At 43.0% G+C, this 19,298-nt stretch overlaps 1 protein-coding gene across 5 annotated transcripts in view; it reads right to left on the minus strand.

Moving 5' to 3' along the window:
• Positions 1-353: 353 nt before the first annotated feature.
• The window catches only part of Cryzl1 (crystallin zeta like 1), a 41,500-nt gene continuing 22,555 nt past the window's right edge, over positions 354-19,298 (minus strand). For 4 of the 5 annotated variants that reach the window (XM_052741193.1, XM_052741192.1, XM_052741195.1 and 1 more), the window contains 8 exons: positions 18,417-18,485; positions 10,473-10,606; positions 9,331-9,442; positions 6,043-6,141; positions 4,970-5,088; positions 3,849-3,954; positions 2,375-2,420; positions 354-949 (listed from right to left, as the gene is read on the minus strand). In XM_052741193.1, coding sequence (XP_052597153.1) covers positions 850-949; positions 2,375-2,420; positions 3,849-3,954; positions 4,970-5,088; positions 6,043-6,141; positions 9,331-9,442; positions 10,473-10,606; positions 18,417-18,485 — 785 coding nt within the window. In that variant the 3' untranslated portion in view covers positions 354-849. Of the gene's footprint in view, positions 950-2,374; positions 2,425-3,848; positions 3,955-4,969; positions 5,089-6,042; positions 6,142-9,330; positions 9,443-10,472; positions 10,607-18,416; positions 18,486-19,298 lie in introns of all 5 variants that reach the window. The other variant, XM_052741194.1, reaches the window with a different exon arrangement.

Consider the following 19,298-nt stretch of genomic DNA (forward strand, 5'->3'; position numbering starts at 1 on the left):
CCCCGAAGGGCACGGAAACGAATCAACACTGCTTTAGTCTGCAGTGAGGACAGGGTCAGCCCCGGGTACGGAGCCTGAGTGCAAAGCAAACAGCACACTTGGTGGTGGGCAGCTACTTCCTCAGAGAAGCAGCAAGGTCATTCTGAGAGAGGTGGTGATGGGCAGGCCTTGCTGCACTCCACTGCTCAACAGAGCACCCACAGAACAATGCTCAAGCTTCAAGCTAGGCTCGGGTCAACTCTTCCATCCTTGTCTCCAGTGCCCGGCCACCCGGCCCTCTATGCAAATGCTCTGCCACTATTACAGGACCTGGTACTATGATTCTGTAGGATACTGGAGAAATTCAGAGTGAATGAATGTTTTTAAAAAATTTTAAAGGCCAATGGATTACTTTGAAATCGGAAAATACACTCAAATGCTAAAATAATGACAGCAAAGGCTTGTTAAGGAAGGTGTTGAGAATGGAGTTGATGCAAAATCAAATAACATTTTCATGGTATAGCAAAAGCTTGTGACGGATGTATTGATAGAATAGTGTGGCTTTTGCTGAAAGCAGTTTTCTTTATGGAAAGAATTTTATAGCAGAGGCAAATGTATAGATACAATAACAAAAAAAGGTTTTTGGAATATCCCCTTCAGATATTAAAAAAAATCTGGATTTTTTTGCACAATAATTTTGCAAGTATTTTTCAAATATGTCAAATAACCAAGCATCTTATTATGGCAGGAAAACAGGCTTAAAAATAGAAAAACTTGTTTGATCTTCCTTGATTTTTCTCAACAATTTCCAAAGAAAACTGGCTTCATATACTGGTATGGGTACATCCAACTGAGGTCTGGGAAAGAAAATTAAAATTGAACAACTTGCTTTTTTCTTTCTTGATTTTTCTGAACAATTTCCATGGAAGCTTTTGCCTCATACAGCGGAATGGGCTCATCAAGTAGCGGTCTGAGGAGGAAGAAGGATTAGAAATGTCAGGCACAGGCGCAGATACAGCAGGTCATACATTTGGTTACAGTTTGACTGTATTCATCTAAATAATCCATCTAAACAGTCCATCACTGGAGAGGCAAAGGCAGGTGAATCTGTGAGTTCCAGATCAGCCTGAGCTATTCACCTATCAAAATAAATAAATAAATGAAAATTAAAATCCAAACAAAATTACAAACTCACCCATTAATATTTTTATGGTTTTAAAGAAGTAATTTTCTTTCTTTCTTTCTTTGTGTGTGTGTGTGTGTGTGTGTGTGTGTGTGTGTATGTGTATGTGTTTCCAGACCCGAAACTCATTCTATAGACCAGGCTGGCCATCGAACTCACAGAGATCTGCCTGCTTCTGCCTCTCAAGTGCTGGCATTAAAGGCATGCGCCACCATGCCTGGCTCTTTTTTTTTTTTCTTTAAAGACAGGGTTGGTCTTTGATAGCACAGTATGGCCTAGAACTCATGATCCCTGCCTTAGCCCTCCAGGGCTGTGAATACAGGTATGTTCCACAACATTGGGCTAAAAGTGTTTAAGTTTTGAAAGAAAAATATACTACTCTATCTCTTTACTTTATAAGTGATACCAAAACCCAATTTAAACAAACATGGTACTTTTTTCCTCTTGTCAAGCTATGAATTATTTCAAATTCTCTGGCAAGAGAGATGAAGGAAAGGGAAAGGTGAGATACAGAAAAAGTTGAGAGAAAAGGCACAAGATAAAAATCTGTGGGAGGGTGGGAGAGATGGCTCAGCAGTTAAGAGCACTGGCTGTTCTTCCAGAGGACCTGGGTTCAATTCCCAGCATCCACACAGCAGCTCACAACTGTCTGTAACTCCAGTCCCAGTGGATCTGACACCCTCACACCAGTGCACATGAAATAAAATAAAATAAAAAATCTGTGGGTATACTCATTGGTGTACAACCAGGTACATTTTGAGATATGTATTTGAAAGAACAGCTATTTATCTAAAGTGAATAAAAAGTAGAGGTACTAAGTATACTATAAAACTGGAATAAAAGCTGGGCAGTGGTGGCACGCCTTTAATCCCAGCACTCGGGAGGCAGAGCCAGGCGGATCTCTGTGAGTTCGAGGCCAGCCTGGTCTCCAAAGTGAGTTCCAGGAAAAGGCACAAAGCAACACAGAGAAACCCTGTCTCGAAAAACCAAAAAAAAAAAAAAAAAAAAAAAAGGGGGGGGGTTGGGGATTTAGCTCAGTGGTAGAGCGCTTGCCTAGCAAGCGCAGGGCCCTGGGTTCGGTCCTCAGCGCTGGGAAAAAACAAAACAAAAACAAAAACAAAAAAACGAATAAAAACACGCCCACTTTTCCTTGATAATAGAAAAATAATGATTTAGGTTTTGTTTTTTTGGCGTCTTTTTTTTTTGGTATACCTGAAAATACCAGCCGATAACTTCTCCATCACGTCTCTTAAGATGCGTAGCTGCAAGGGTTGTTAAGGTGGTAACTTAATAAAAAGAGGACTAAATAAGCCATTCAGTAAATACAAGACGCTGGCCTGGTCACTGCTATTTTTCTTTTGAAAAAAGTATTGTACTTTCAAATTCAAAGTGGTATTCCAGCAACTAGAACCTGTCAATCACTTCTAAAACAGAGGAATGGATGGTTGAGAGCTAAGGTCTGACAGGAGCAGAACCTTCTAAAGACAAGTGTTGATAGCACAGACTGGCATGTAAGCAGTGACCGAGATTATCCCCAAGCAACAGTTCATGGAGTCATGTATGGTTTTCACTTAGGCATTATGCATGGCATTCAGCACTTACACCTTTTACAGGGAGTAAGCTTTTATCAATTAATTTGGTTGATACCAGGTTCAATTTGTTTGCATAAATTCATTTACTTCAAAAAATATGGGAAAAAGCTAAGTAATACATATGTACTTATGTATTAAGTACATACCTATCATATGATAGTTTGAATGAAAAAATGTCCCCCAGTGGCTCATGTACTTGAAGACTTGGTCCCCAGATGGTTGTGTTCTCGAAGTACTTCACAGGAAGTGGGCTTTGATGGATTATGGCCTCATCCCTGCTTCCTGCCCTCTCTCGGCTTCCCATGTGTAAATAAAACTGTGTTAACCCAGGTTCCTGCCCCTGTTGCCAAGCCATGCCTCCCAGCTCTTATGGACTCTATCCCTCTGGACCCCTAAGCAATCAAAATTATATCCATATGGAGAAAAAAATAAAAAGAAACATGAAGGTCTGGAGAGATGGCTTATAGGTAAGATCACTTGCTATATTTACAGAGGACCCAGGTTCAGTTCCCAGCACTCTCGTGGCAACTCACAAGTGTCTGTAACTTGAGTTTCAGGGGACCTGACCCCCTGGTCTCCTTGGGCACCATGTGCACAGACATCATGCAGGCATAGACCCAAATACAGACATACACACATTAGGGAAAAAAAAAATCTAAAAAATGAATTTCCCAGTATTGGTACTTGTAAAATTCAACTGTAAACATTTTGGAATATTTTGTACAGTGGTACCATCTTAGGAGTTAAGCATGCTACCTCTTAAAGTACCATGCAATACCAGGTTTAAAACAAAAGAAAATATTCCACCTGTCTTATTACCTCCTGTTCAGAAGGAATTAGACCCCAGGGTGTGATTCTATCTCTTGCTACCTGTACCCTCCTGACAATCTTTTCACCTGTGAAATGGAGAGACTTTAGTTATGTCCCATAGATTTACTGCTTGAATGAATGTAAGATACCTGTCCCTCTGCCAGACATGCTCAAGGAAAGCTCACAGCTAATTGTAACTTCTTATGGTTACACTGAATGAGTTTATGAGTAGAGTGCGAGGCAAATTCCAAGCTAGCAATTCAAATCAGTAGAAAAAAGGATATAAAGATATTTTCCCTGTTGTGCATTTGACAAATTCCAGACTTCATCATTAAGGAAAGCCACCGTTGCTCCCTTGAGGAAAAGGCAGTGGCTATCTGGAGGGTCCAACTTTGATAGAAGAAACAGAGACAAAACAACTACTATTAAGTTCAACAGCATGAAGGTGCTTGAAGCAGAAAACCTTTAATGCAAAGCAAACATTGTAGAAACCACCAAACTCAGCTACACGCTTTAACAGCTGTTTACTAACTGTTATGTTTTCCTTCCTATGTCACGACGAAATAGCTAGGACAAGGCAGATGCCGGGCCAGTGTGGACTCTCGGGGAGAAAATGGTAGAGTTATGTATATGACAGGTTTCTATAGGTGGCTTCTGGCTACTGTCGGTCACCTTTGTATGTTGGGAAGTCTAGACTGGTATATTAGATTGTAGTATTTGTAATTAGCTATGATATAAATATTCAATTAAGAACTCTGTTAAAAAAATAGAAGCTTGGGAGGTAATTAACCTATACACATATATAGTAATATCAATTTTAGTTATTAAATTATGATAATATTATTTATAAATATTACAATTGCTAAGTTACTAGAAAGCAAATTTTTAGGGTCTGAGAGATGGCTGAAATTACACAACACCAGTACCCATGCAAAAGGCCGGGTGCAGCGTGCACATCTGTAATCCCATTGCTGGAGACACAGTGGGAGGAGATCTGGGCCTGATGCCAGCCAGTCTAGCCAAACTAGCAAACTCCAGGCTCAATGAGAGACCTCTCAAAAGATAAGGTGGAGAATGAGAGCGGTACAAACCAGATGTTTATCTCTGGCTTCCCTTGCACATACATATGCACACACAGATAAAACTGTAATTTGAAATACAATTTAAAAATCCAGAGGCCACTGTGTACAATGAACTAAATACAATTATAATTCATTCTAACTGCATGGACTTCCCTGCCCGATAGAATAGAATGAACAGATAGAATAGATTAGAATGGCCAGTCTGTAGCTAACATAGAAAAGAGACTACATTCCTTTAAACATAGGTGTAATTAGAACTCATACTGTTCTTTGCTAATGACTGCATTTGGTTAATAGCAAGGCTTCATTATTTCTGATAATACCTGAAGGTTTTCTTCTGTTGTTACCCAATGGCCTCCAACACCAAGAAGTGTGATGATGTCATGCTTATGTGGTAGTTGTAATTTTACAGCTGGTTCATCATCTTTACTATATAATCTCACTTACAAATGAATAGTTAAGAAAGAGAGAAAAGGTATATTTTATAAAAATCTGACAAAATTTATTTTGCATATCAGTCTTTTTTATACAGCAAGAAATAATTTTCTTAATAAAAGGCAAACTTAGTTAACTTTAAGCTACACCAAAATGTACTCTAGACTTAATTAAAACTAAATGCAAACAAAATAAATTTTGATTTGGAAGCAAGCAAGGTAATGTACTACAACCTTATATGTCATGCTAATTCTAACAACCGTAGCTTAATACTGTGGACGAACTACTCTCTTTAAAATACTGAGTCACACGCACTGAAACACACATTTGGAAAGTGACCACACTAAAGTACACTGTTCACTTCCACTGACGATTTTTATGAGTCAATTTCAGATCCTAGAAAACAGATTAGAAAGGAACACACACGATGGCTATAGTTGTTCTCACAATAAAATACAAATAGAATTGTTGTGCAACTCACAACACTAATCCTTCAGGAGTGGTGGTGCCACCTGAAAGTGCACAGGTTAGGTGTGAAATAGACCCAAGTTAAATTGAAAAGGTTCACGAAAGTGAATGGTACAAACTTGTTTTTCCCATCCAGCAGAGGGCAGCCACACAGTACAAGTGGCTGTGACATGCTGGGCAGGTGTGTATTCCTGGGGACCAACGGAGTACACTGGTCATGGTGACAGGCTTCTTACAGATACTCATCTTTTGCTGTTGAAGCTTCAGTGCCTAAGGCTTAAAAGGCATGCTCCCTCTTCCAGAGGACAAGGTTGATGATGGGAATCAAGTGAAGGAGTTACACTTTAAATAGATGAGTTCTTAATTAAAAACAAACTCTTAAATGAGACATCCGATTCTATGAATGCAGTAATAATTAGTTCCCAGTTATACTCTTTCTGCAATTTATGCAATGAAAAAGATCACACAGGCTGCTCACGGCATAGGTACCCACCTCCTGCATCTATGACAATATCTACTCCCAGGCCACCTGTTTCCTCCAAACAGCTTTCAGCAACATGGACTTTCCCATTAGACACATCAATCACGCGGGCTGTCAAGGACAGGAATCAGGAGGAAGGGGAAAGAAAAGCCAGTGTCTATTTTCTGAAATAGTATCAACAGTTATTAAATTTAAAGGAAAATGTCAATTCTGCTTAATTTCTTTCTCAAGGAATTCAGTATTGATTGATAAGGATCAATGTCAAGGAGAGGCTGGCATATTCAGTAAAATGAACATGAGTACATTTTTTTTTTTTTTTTTTTTTTTGGTTTTTCGAGACAGGGTTTCTCTGTGTAGCTTTGCGCCTTTCCTGGAACTCGCTTGGTAGCCCAGGCTGGCCTCGAACTCACAGAGATCCGCCTGGCTCTGCCTCCCGAGTGCTGGGATTAAAGGCGTGCGCCACCACCGCCCGGCAAACATGAGTACATTTTGACCCAAGGCTGTTCTGCTGACAGGGAACATGAACACAGGCTAGACGGCCAGACCTGGGAACCTGAGCACAGAGGCCCAGACCCAGCACACACATCAGGGCACCAGTGAGAGCAGACAGTTTCTTAAGCTTCTTGAGATTCCCTAGTATCCAGAGCTGCGTCATTGTACACTATGGTAGTCATCTTTCAGAAGTCATTTAATCCATCCTTAATCATGGAAACCCGCCCTCCCCCATTCTCCTCTAGCTCCCCAAAATGGAGAACAGTCCTGAAAGTAAGGAAAAGGAATATGACGGTTTGGGGAGAGTTAGGGAGACCACGCTACTTTAATTGGTTGCATTAACTAAATATACAGACACACACATACTTTTTGTGTGTGTGGTGCTGGGTGAGGGGTGTGGGCAAACCCTGACCTTATGTATGACAAGAAATCAGTTTACTACTGAGTGATGTCCTTAACTCTTAAAACAATTACAGCAATAGAAAAATGAGTTATGTTAATAGTACAACAGAGCCATACAGAGAATTGAAAAAAGTTTCTTAGAATCTGAAACAATGAGGATATAATTATATTTCGTTTTGGTTTTTAACATCTTGTTGAGGAAAATGTCTTTTGGAGCTGTTCAGGCGAGAGGCTTAGTCTAGCAGCAGTCTGTGACTTTTGGCGGTGAGATGGGGCAAAAATGGAGAGAGGGCTAGGAGGACAGGCTGGGAGTGTGGAGGCAGGGCTGGGTGAGCTCACGCGCTAAGAGCCCCCCTGCTCTTGGTTCCCAGCGCCCGCGGCAGACAGCCCAACAGCTGCCAAGCCCGGCTGTGGGCGACCTGGTGCCCTGCCGTGGACTCGGCAGCACGGCACACACGTGGCATACATACACACAAATAAAAGTAAATCCTAAAACAAAACACCTTCTACAAAAGGTGCTGAAGCAATTCAGGAAGGGCAGAATTAGCCAACAGGAAACATTTCCAAGAAGACAGTTTGAGCTCTCTTCCTCCACCTTGGCTTCTCTCCCTGTCTTCCTGTGCTGGAGATGAAACATGTTTTCACACATGATAGATAGGATTCTTTCCAAACTACAGCTGAGAGCCCATTCTCTTTTCTCTCTGTATGTATATGAACATTTGCAGATGTATGTAGGTGTTGTACACGCACACATATGACCTTCAGTGTGAGGCTAAAGTCCACACTGGGAATGTTCCTCAACTGTTCTCCATTAAACAAAACAAAACCCCCACCTACTTTGTATTACATTTATTGTGTGCATTGTGTGCAAGTGTGCACGTGTGTACCATAGCACATGTGGAGCTCAGAGAACAACTTGTGGGAATCATTTTTCTCTTTCCACCATGTGGGTCCCAAGGAAAGTACTTGGTGGCAAGTGCCTTGGCCCCCGGGCCATCTCACTGGCCCATCCATGTTTGGATTTGGTGAAATAGGGTTTCCCACAGAATCTGTGGCTCGTGCCTGGAGCTACTTTAGCTAGCCAGCTTCCCCGGGGACCCTGCCCAGTCTCTACCTCTTGAGTGCTGATTCTAGGCACATGGGTTCCAAGGATCTGAACTCTGGCCTTCCTGCTGAGTGGCAACTGCTTTAACCACTGTGCCATCCCCCTCCCCAATTCTGTTTTCAGATCTTCATTCTCCATCCTTTCCGCCTCCCTCAGCTCTATTACCTTCCTCTGTTTTTGTTTATCTTTGTCAGATGCAAACTGCAACCAAGGAAACAGCTTGGGCTTCCATGTTAGATGGGCTGGACTCTTCTTCCAGGTGTCCTGTCCTGTCTTAGAGAAGTCAGTTCAGGTCTCTGCAAGTACCTACTGGCTGTGCAGCAAGGCCCGAGACTTGACGAGGGAGCGTCCACATTTCCCCTGGCTTTCCCAGACCGCCCTGCCCTTTCACTCTGATTGTTTTTGCTTTCCATCCGTTACTTTCTCCAGTCCAGCCTCTCCCTCTTCCCTCTTCCCACTGTCCTCTAGTCTCCATCTTTTTCTTCTCTAGATAAGTTCAATCTGTTGAGAGGCTGCCAGCCTCCACCGTGGCCTGGACGTTTCCAGCCCATCTGCCTGTGTTTATGTGGCACGGGTCACCTGCTTCTCAGCATTTTACAGAAGGCAGACAGTGAGAGGCTGAGAAATGCACAGAGTGATGTGAAACCCTATCGACTGACTGGCTGAAACAGAAGAAGCAACTGGCGTTTCTAAATTGTATCAGAGTTGATTTAATTCAGACCTGGTGAAGTCGGAAACAACAGGACAAAGAAGGAAAACAGCAGATGTAAAGGGTGTGGGTTTAGAGTCTTAAACAGGGCTAAAGATGGAGCCCAGTGGTAGGCACTGCCTAGCATGCACGAGGCCTGCGTTGATCGTCAGCACCATGGAAACCAATACACAAATATCAGTAACAAGACACTTCAGTAATTTTTTCATTTTTTTGAGACAAGATCTCAATGGGTAGCTCAGGCTGCCTTTGAACTAGGGATTCTCCTGCCTCACTCCACTGAGTGTTAGGATTACAGGCAAAGAGACACCATGGCTGGCTACTGGTTTTGCTTTCCCTGCAAGATTTCGTATTTTAGGGCTGAAGAGATGGCTCAGAGGTTAAGAGCACTGGCTGTTCTTCCAGAGGTCCTGAGTTCAATTCCTAGCAACCACATGGTGACTCACAACCATTTGTAATGAGACCTGGTAACCTCTTCTGGCCTGCAGGCATACATGCAGGCAGAACACTGTATATATAATAAATAAATAAATCTTTTAAAAAAATTCATATTTTAAATGGTCTATACTGAGTAATGTAACATGTAACGCACCTATAGAAGGCCTAATCCTCTCAAGATGTTGCTTGTCTTCCAGGCTGCATGCTGTGGAAATCACCTTGGCTCCTCTATGGTGTGCTAACTGAATGGCTATTGTGCCAAATGCCTGTGTGGAAATACATATCAATGGGTTCATAGATACAGGTGAGAGGACATACCATTTAACACATAATTCTTTAGCATTACTTTAATATGTTTTAAAAAGTTACATAAGAGAACAAAGAAATAACACACCCAAGCTTAGCAGGGCAAGCTTCCTGCAGAACCGAGGTCAGACTCTACTGTAACCGCACACGGAAGTCCAAGGGTGGAGGGCCATGTTCAGAAACATGGCGTGGAGAGGACAGTAGCCCATAAGGGCATTGTTAGTCTAAGCTAGCTGCACAGCACGGATGGGAATGTAATTACACTGCTTTCAAGATCACGGCACTTCAGAAGTACCATCTTTGGATCCACGGGTAAGAATTAGGAAAACACTACTCTCCTGATGTTGGGTGTCAGTCTACAGTCAGTGCTGAAGGCATTTCTGCACACACCCACCCCCTCCAGAACTGTGGCTTTCATCAACATCCTGTTAAAAGAAAGAACTGATTTTACCCTAAGTTTTACACCTTTTTTTAATGGATCATGTAGTGTCTTAGGGGTTTTTTGGTGACATGTAGTACACTTGACCACAGTTTAAGCTTGTATTGACCCACCTGATAAATGCCAACACCCTTCCTAGCATAAGTAAGCACTGGGGTTATAGTTTAAAACTGGTTGAGACTTCCATGAGACTCCACAGACTCATGACTCTGTGCAATAGTAATGAGTAGAAAGGCCTGGCTGGGAGAGCCTACTGGTAGGACCCTTGCCTAGCATGCACCAGACCGTGGGTTGATCGCCACCACTGAAAAAGAGAAGGGAGAAACAAAAGTCTTGCCTTGCTTTTTAACTGACTGGTGGATGTAGAGGAGTTAGAAGCTGGACACACTAAGTCCAGCTTCGACATGCTATTGATAAAAGCTGTCTATAAGGATAACATGGAGGAGAAATCTAACGACTGAGTGACACAGAAGGGTATCTGCAGACACAGCTGTCCCGCAGTTCCTATGTTTACGGCGTACTGGTATAAAAACAAAATCAGCTGGACTCACGCTTGCTCCATCCATGATGAGCACGGACTTTCCAGGAGAGAGATGAGAAAGGTAATACAGAGCTGTGCAGGCACGGACACCATCCCGAATGGCTCCGGCAGCTTCTGTCCACGAAACCTTTTCCGGTTTATGAACTATCACAACGAACAAGAAACAATTCATTAGTGAGTTCATCGGTACCAACTCTTAGATCCAGTCAGACTCATCTCTACCGCCATGGACCGCTGACCCAGCTCCAGTCTCCTCCTTTATCACTTACATTAATTTCCCTGTTTTGATTCTTATGCATGGAAGAGCTGTTCTCATAGGACTGTCAGGAGATAAAATACATCCAGAGAGCACATAAAGCACAGCTGCAGGACCGACTGTAAGATGCACAGCAAGTAGCTGCCTTCCCGGTGAGCAGCCAGTCCGGTGTCTCAGCCCTGCGCTCTACAGTGCTCACGGTTTCATGCCCTCCGCAGAGTCCAGCATGTCCGCATCCCTTTATATCAGCGCTTCTGCCTGATGCTGAACCTGTCTGTGCAGGACCGTGCATGCTGTTCTCCTTTGCTTTGTTATACTTCAGTTTTTAAAGTTCTTCTTTCCCATGTATGACGTGTGTACATGACACAGGCATGTGCAAACAGCAGAGGACATCTTCCTGAGCCCCACATTAGTATAACAGACATTTCCTTGTCCTCGTTAGGGAGGCCTGGCCCGTGTGGAAATCCTTGCTTGTTTATTCATTTTATTAGCTGATGAACACTTGTTCCCCGTGTTTGGCAGTTAAAATAACACTAAGAATGTCAGGGCATTGACTTTGGAGAGGGAAACAGTCCTGCAAAGGCACCTGCTGTGGAGATCTCTGGCCATCACTGGTACTGTCGGGGTATGTGATGGCTCTTCCTGTGACTGTCATTGGCTCTACCATGACTGCCTCTCCTCTCAGGTCCGCTGGCCTTCAGAGTCCTTTTAGGAAGTGACTGCTGAAGTCTTGGTCAAGTTTTCTACTTTGTTGTTTATTGTTTTATGGGAATTTTTAATATATTTCAGATGAGTCATCTATTTATATGCTGCATATATTACAAGCTGAGCATCCTGCAGAATGCTTGAGACAAGAAGTGTGTTGGATTTCAGAACATTTGCATATACACAGTGAGCTATTGCAGACAGGACCCAATTCCAAACATAACATTTATTTGTTTCACATATATTTTATGCATATAGCCTGAAAGCACTTTTATTCTTAAAGATGAATTTATTTCAGTTTTGTGTGTATCGCCTTCACATACGTCTGTACACTGCTTGTGTGTAGTGCCCACAGAGAGCAGAAGAGGGCGTTGGGACATGTGAAACTGGAGTTACAAACAGTTGTGAGTTACCACATGGGTGCTGGGAACCAAACCCAGGTCCTCCAAAAGAGCAGCCAGTGCTATTAACTTTGGGGCCATGTCTTTGAAAGTAATTTTATACAGTATTTTTAGTGTGCCTTCATTTTGGCTGTAACCTGTCACAGGAAACTAGGTGTGGGGTGTCTGACTTGTGGCATCATGCTGGTACTCCCAAGTTTTAGAGTTTGGAGTATTCTTTTATTTCAGACTACAGTTGTTCAACATTTTTCAACTTGATAAGTCTCCTTTTCAATCACTTTAGTGATGTCTTTAAGAAGAGCAGTGCTGGACGATATTTTAAATCCATTAGTTGGACATGGTGCTGCACTATGATCACAGTACTTGGGAAGCTGCAGCAGGGGGATTATGAGTTAACAACCAGCCTGAGCTACATAGCAAGACCCTGACTGGAAAACAAAATGGGCTGGCAAGATGGCTCAGCAGGTAAAGGCGCTCGAGGCCACTCCTGATGACCTGAATTCAGCCCCAGAGACCACACGGTGGAAGGAGAACTGACTTCTGTAAGTTATCCTCTGGCCGACACACAGGGGCCATGGTGTGCATGCACACGCGCGGACACACCCACACACTGCATGCAAAAGCAAAACCAAACAACATATAAATAATATCCTAGCACTTCTTTTCCTAAAATCCCATCAATGCCTCTCTACTGCACTTATGAAAAAAAAAAATACAAAAACTCCTAAGTTTTAAAATCTCAAAATATACCTGGGTATCATGACGTACACATTTAATCCCAGAACTTGGTAGGCAGATCTCTGTGAGTTTGAGGCCAACCTGATTTACAGAGTGAGTCCAGGCAATCCAGGGCTACATAGTGCGACCTGTCTCAAAATTAAATAATACCCCCCCCCCCCAATGGGATAATAAACTAAAAAATAAAAGCTCTGTATGATCTGTCCATTAAGCTGTTTCCTCACATTTTGACTAATTCTTGTGTTCACATAAACTGTGGTGTTGTCACCCTAAAAGCAATCCTTTCTGATTTTATCTCAAATCAGCGAATCCCACTTTTCATATGACCTGGTCACAGAGCAATCAGCAGTGCATTAACAACAGACTAATGCCACCTAGTGGGCAGACAGAGCATTCACACGATACGATGAAGATTCCCTAATGAGCTGGGAATGAAAGAAAGAACACACCAAGTACTATATAGAGTACTTCTTTATGAAACTCTTCAGGACAACCATGACTTACATATGTGCTCTCATCCTTGGTTCCTGGTCATAACTCCCACTGCCCATTTTATTTTCTAAATGACTAGAAGCGTATCTTTCATTAAAGTAGTTGGAGCTTTTGTCCTTGATTGTCTGATCGATGAAGTAGAATGTGGTCTTTAATATTGCTGGGCTATGTCAGTTCAGAAGCAAGCTTCGGAAAGCAGAGTCCCTCTGACTTCATACACTCTAATTTACTGCTGTTCTGGTCTTGGAGTTGATCTGCCTATAACACTCTGACACGCCTTGCCTGGTAGCTAGGAAGACTCCAGTCTAGTGGGGGTCCTGCCTACATCCAAAAGGAATGTGTGTGTGTGTGTGTGTGTGTGTGTGTGTGTGTGTGTGTGTGTGTGTGTGTGAGAGAGAGAGAGAGAGAGAGAGAGAGAGAGAGAGAGAGAGAGACTGTGACCTGTGCATATCTTCATTTGTGTTTATTTGTATCCTTTTCAGTAAACCAGTAAATGCATTATCTTCAGTTCTTTACAAATTTAAAATGACATCTAGTCATTTTATTTATGTGTCAGTGTTCTGCTTGCATGTTGCATATGCACTACAGACATGTCTGGTGCTCTCCGAGGTCAGGAGAGGGCATCAGATTCCCCTGGAACTGGAGTGACAGATGTATGGGTGCTGGCAATCAAACTTAGGTCTTCTGGAAGAGCAACACATACTCTTTAACCACTGAGCCATCTCTACAGCCCCAGCCTCAGCTCACTTGGCCAGTCTTAGAAATTAAATGAGCCTAGAGTGGGAACCCTAACTCTCAGAATTCCTGAAGGCCCATACTTGTGACTACATCACAAATGAAGGCAGTCTTGTGGGACTGAGCCCTCACCCTGTGACATCTATTTTTATCTCCAGGAAGACAGCACCAGAATGAAAGAGAACTAAATAGGAACAGAGGAGGCCTGGTGTGCCTTGTGTAGACCTGATGGCTGTGGGGAGAAATCCCCACACATTCTGAGGTCATTTTAGGAATGACCCATGTTGAGTACATAATAGAAGAAATGATCTCTGTATTTATTCTTCTTTCTTTCATTTTTATCTACCCAATACTATTCTTCCAATTTCACTGATTATGAAATTAGGTGTGGAATAATAATTGGTTTGCCTACGGCCTCACAGGTAATATGGTTAAATATGTGACCTAAAGTATCTCTTCTTAAGTTCATCTATACACATTTTACTTGTATGGTCTATTTGGAGGCAATATTTCCCCCTGTAACATTTCAGTCTATCATATTTTATTAAAATTTTATCCATATGACACGATCCCAACACTTGGAAAGCTGAAATAGTAAGAGAATTACAAGTCTGAGACCAGCTTTGGATACACAGTGAGTCTTGTTTAAAAAAAAAAAAAAAGGAAGGAAATTTAAAAGTACACATATATAATTCTAATCACACATGTGCACACCATTCATAGAGTTCTTCAAAAAACATTCAGGGCAATGAAACTGCATTTAAGATTCTAAAAACTTTTTTAAGATTATTTTTATAATTTAGGTATGTGTGCACACATGTCACGTGCCACAGGAGGCCGGAAGAAGGTGGCGAGAGCGTCCTTGTCCTCAGGACACAACAGCAAGTGCTCTCAGCAGCAGAACCATCGTCTTTCCAGCCCTAGACTGCAGGCAGAGGCTCTAACCGCCTGCTCGAGTCTTGCTTGTGTATTAGATGCTCAATGCTCAATGCTCATTGTGTTATAAAGACTAAACAAATAAGTAAAATATGGATCAGTGATAGCTACATCAACAGTAAAAATGAACATTATATTTCTTTTCAGTTTGGGCCCAGAAAAAAAAAGGGGGGGGGGAGACAGTTGAAAATGTATGCCAAATTTTGAATGAAAAAAATAATTATTTTTAAGTTTGTCAGAATGCCTTAAGAACTAAAGGCAGTTGGGGCTGTAGAGATGGCTCAGTGCTAAAATGCCACCAAGTCTGATGACCTGAGTTCCGTATCTGGAGCCCACGTGGTGGAAGGAGAGAAGTGACTGAGTCCTCCAAGTTGTCCTCTGACTGTCACACAGGCAGTGTGACGTGCTTGTCACCCGCTACCCCATAGACATGCACACAATAACTAAATGTTTAAAAAGGAATCAGAAGCAGGATAGCTAAACTAGCTGGAAGGATTACACAATCTGAACTGTATCACTGGTACTGTGAAACAGTATTCACATTTGGGAGGTAATTTGGAACCCCATTCTTAGGTTTGCTGAAAGAACAAAACTTACTTGAACTGAAAGTGACTGAATGCTGAGTTCTCATTAAACAGTCACCAGGCTAAGCATGAATAGAAACTCAAGTTGAATCTGAGATTTCCCAATGCAAAGTTTCATGGAGTGTACTGAAATCATCTTCTGCCCATAAAATGCTGGAGCTGCAAACAGAACACAGTTTTCCAGCTGAGTCTCCTCGTTAGTGCATGGTGAGTGTGACCAGGATTCTCACCTAAAGGTCACACTCTTGGTGGTCATTTGTTAACATTTTAAAGAATTCTTTTTATTTATATGTATGTGCCCATGCGCCTGTGTATGTGTGCCACGTGTGTGCATGCCCATGGCGGCCAGAAGAGGGTGTCAGATCCCCTACAGCTGAAGTTGCAGCAGCTGTGAGCTGCCTGACTTGGGTGCTGGGAACTGAACTCAGGTCCTCCAGAAGAGCAGCAAGTGTTCTCAACCACTGAGCCACCGCTTTAGCCCCAGTGGGGGTCATTCGTATAGGGCTTGGCCTGTTTTGGGACAAGCTCTCACTTTGTAGCCCAGGCCTTGAACTCTAGATCCTTCTGTCTCTGGCCTGAATGCTAGGATTGCAGCCATGTTCTACCACACCTGGATTAAAGGACTCCTAAGGCAACATCGAATCCTGGTTTCCTCCTCAAAGAATATCTGCAATTGTTCACTCTACATACTTTGGTACACTTGTGGACTATAATCCATCTTCCTGATTTATAAATAAACCACTAAGAGAAACATCATTCTGAACTTAAACTTTATAGCTCGGACCCAGATACTTGGACTTGCTCTTTCCCTTCTGATCTGTACCGTCATTCTTCAGTGCTGGAAGGGAGGCGGATGATGGCACAGTGGCCTGCCTGGCACACATGAGACCTCTGCATTCCATCTCCAGCACCTTAGAACAGGCAAACGGACCCTTTCAATGCTCACTGCTGCCCAGAGGGGCTTGTCTTGTTGCTGTTTTTGTTGTTTTTAAGCCATTTGGTTGTATACGTGTGCTTATGTGTATCCTAGCGTACATACCCATGCACATGCACACGTGGAGGCCAGTGTTATGTGTTGTTTTTCTCAATCACTCTCCATCCTATTTGTTGAGATGAGAGCTCTCACTGAACTTGGGTGCCCCGATTGGTTAGGCTGGCTAGCCAGCAGCCATAGGGATCCTGTTATCCCTGCCTCCCTCAGCACTGAGGTTAAGGGTGTGCACACTGCCTCTGGATTGTGTGTGGCCTCTGGAGTTCCGAGCACAGGTTCCCAGCGTCGGGCCGCCTCTGTACTGACTGAACTGCCTCCCCAGCCCCCGCTGTCACACTACTTCTGCAGTCTCTACAGCAGGCGGTGCCGCCTGGCAGGCCCAAGTGTTCTTCATCTCCCCTAACTGCTTAGGCGATGAAGTATCTGGTCAATAGTTTCAGTTAGTGTGTATGTATTTAGGAAATACTCAAAATATAATTTCTCATGAAAAATAAAGCTGAATATTGATCAAAGCCTGTTAGCAACAGAAACCAAATATAAGCTTTCTTCACTCTTGTCTGCCTGAGTTTTGACAAGTACTGTTGGGGAATAGTTTAAGGTGTTACTCTTGTTCATGTTGTATTTGTGTAACTCTGTGAAGCTGTGTTACTGTGCCTGTGTAAAATACCTGATGGTCTAATAAAGAACTGAACGGCCAATTGTAGTGGGTAGCTGTTCCAGCTTTGACCTGGAAGTACTACCCCTAGTGAGGCTTCTGGTAACTCCCACGGCTACCTATGACCTGTCCCTGAGATGGGGCTGAGATGGGAGCCCTTAAGACCAGAGATCCAGAGGTGCCGGGTCTCTTGGTTCCTCATGATCCTAGATGCTGGAGGGAAGACTGAGTCAGAGTTCTCCAGAGAACCCCACTGAACTGCACCTCACCTCTCCCGGATCCTGTAACCAACCCCTTTACTGGCTGTAAGTTACCCCCAAATAGACCTCCTTTTAACTACATGGAGTTGCCTTGGTAAATCCCCACATTAGCCAATAGTGAGGCAGGAGAAAGGCTAGAGGGGCTGCAGGCAGAGATTACAGAAGGAGAAATCTGGGAGGAGGAGGAGGAGAAGTGGCAGCCAGAGAAGGAGGAGGACTCCAGGGGTATTGGTGAAATTATTAAGGCCACTCCACGGAGTTAAAAGGAGATTTATTTAATGGCGTAACTTACAAATTAAGGGATAGGTAGGTCGCGGAGTCTGGGGAAGGTGTATCACAGTCCAGCGGTGTTCTCTGGAGCTCTGCTCGGTCCACCTCCATTATCCAGGGTCCCGCAACAGAGAGCGAGCCCGCCGATCCAGATCTCGGGTCCCCAGGCGCCTCCCTTGGCCCCGCCTTGTAGGCATGACAGTTGCTGAAGTCTCAATGGGGGTTGGAACTTCCAGATCAAAGCTGGAATGGCTACCCACTACACAGGGGCCAGTCACCCAGCTACACAGCAAGCCACAGAGTAAGAGTAAGATTTACAGAAGTAAGAGAATGAGAAAAGTCCAGAGGCAAAAGGTAGACTGGATAATTTAAGTTAAGGAAAGCTGGCTAGAGACAAGTCAAGCTAAGGCTGGGCATTCATAAGTAAGAATAAGCCTCCGTGTGTGAATTTATTTGGGAGCTGGGTGGTGGGCCCCTCAAAAGAGCAAAAACAAACAACAAAGTACTGTCTGATTTTATACATTTTTTGTTTTAGTTAATAACAAAGAGTTCAGTGGTATAGCACTTATTTAACAGGCTGGAGGCCGTAATTTCCATCTCTAGCAACACAGACACACAGACGCATTGACACAGACACACAGATACACACACACACACACACAAAACACATGCACAGACATGACACACGCACACAGACACATGCACACACTCAGATAAGCCAAGGGTAAGACATTTTCAAATTCTGATTATAAATATAATTTCAGAGCCATGAGCAATGTTAATAAACCTTGAGGGTCTACACAATGCTTAGTCTAAGCATTAATTTTATAAATAATGTAGGCTAGGAATATTCACATGGCCAGCCAACAGTTACATGACAAACCAGTGAAATAAGACTGATTAAGTTCCAAATGACTGGACTGCCACATACCCAGATAATGCTCATGTACTTGAATGACTTCACAGAGGCCAGGGTCTTCTGAATCCAAGGGCAAAATTCCTAAAAATTAAAATGAGAAGTTTAAGGGGGGAAAAACGCCCCGAAAAGAATTCACTCCTGATGAGCTATGTTCATGTAAACTCTGTACAGTAAAGTCACAGGGAAAGTTCCTGAAGTTACCAGGAAGGGAGAGAAGCAGTTGTACTTATTTTGGCATGAACACTGCAACACAATGACACCTCTGTTCTCTCTCCTTTGTTACTCCTGAGTGACGGTAAAGATGATTGGCTCTGTCATACAGCCAACCTGGAGTGTTGGGCCCCTGATGCCCCTTCCATCATTTTATTTCACAGGATGCCCTGGACACTGTCATCATAGGATGCGTGACTTCAACAGAACCCCACTTTCCTGGAGTCCAGCCAGTTTCAAGGAAACTTGAGCAATAGAGTGTTACTGATTTCTTAGGTGGAAAAATAAAAGAATAAAATCAGCAATTCATGGGGTGTGAAAGCTGAAGACACCTTCCCACATACCTAATCTTTAACAGCATTTCCCAAGGCTCAGAAGGACACTTTCTATGAGGATGAAGAAGGTTTCTGAGGGACAATGACAAAAGTGATGCTCTACACATGTTTCATGAGTGTCTGGGACACAAGCATGAACAGATGTTTGTAACATTCTTTCAATAATTAAGGATTTAAGAATAATAAACTGCTTCAGGTTAATTTTCGCTTTTAGAGGAGTAGCAGAGCTCTCTAGAATTCGGACTGGGGTGGAGAACAGAGGTTCTACATGGCCCACTCCATCAGCAATCTTCAAACCCAGGCCCCTGACTCTAGAAATTTCAGTCTGCCCAAACAGTAGGGACCACAC

Source organism: Peromyscus californicus, unplaced genomic scaffold (assembly GCF_007827085.1).
Source record: "Peromyscus californicus insignis strain IS unplaced genomic scaffold, ASM782708v3 Scaffold_16__1_contigs__length_79575227, whole genome shotgun sequence".
NCBI classification, from domain to species: Eukaryota; Metazoa; Chordata; class Mammalia; order Rodentia; family Cricetidae; genus Peromyscus; species Peromyscus californicus.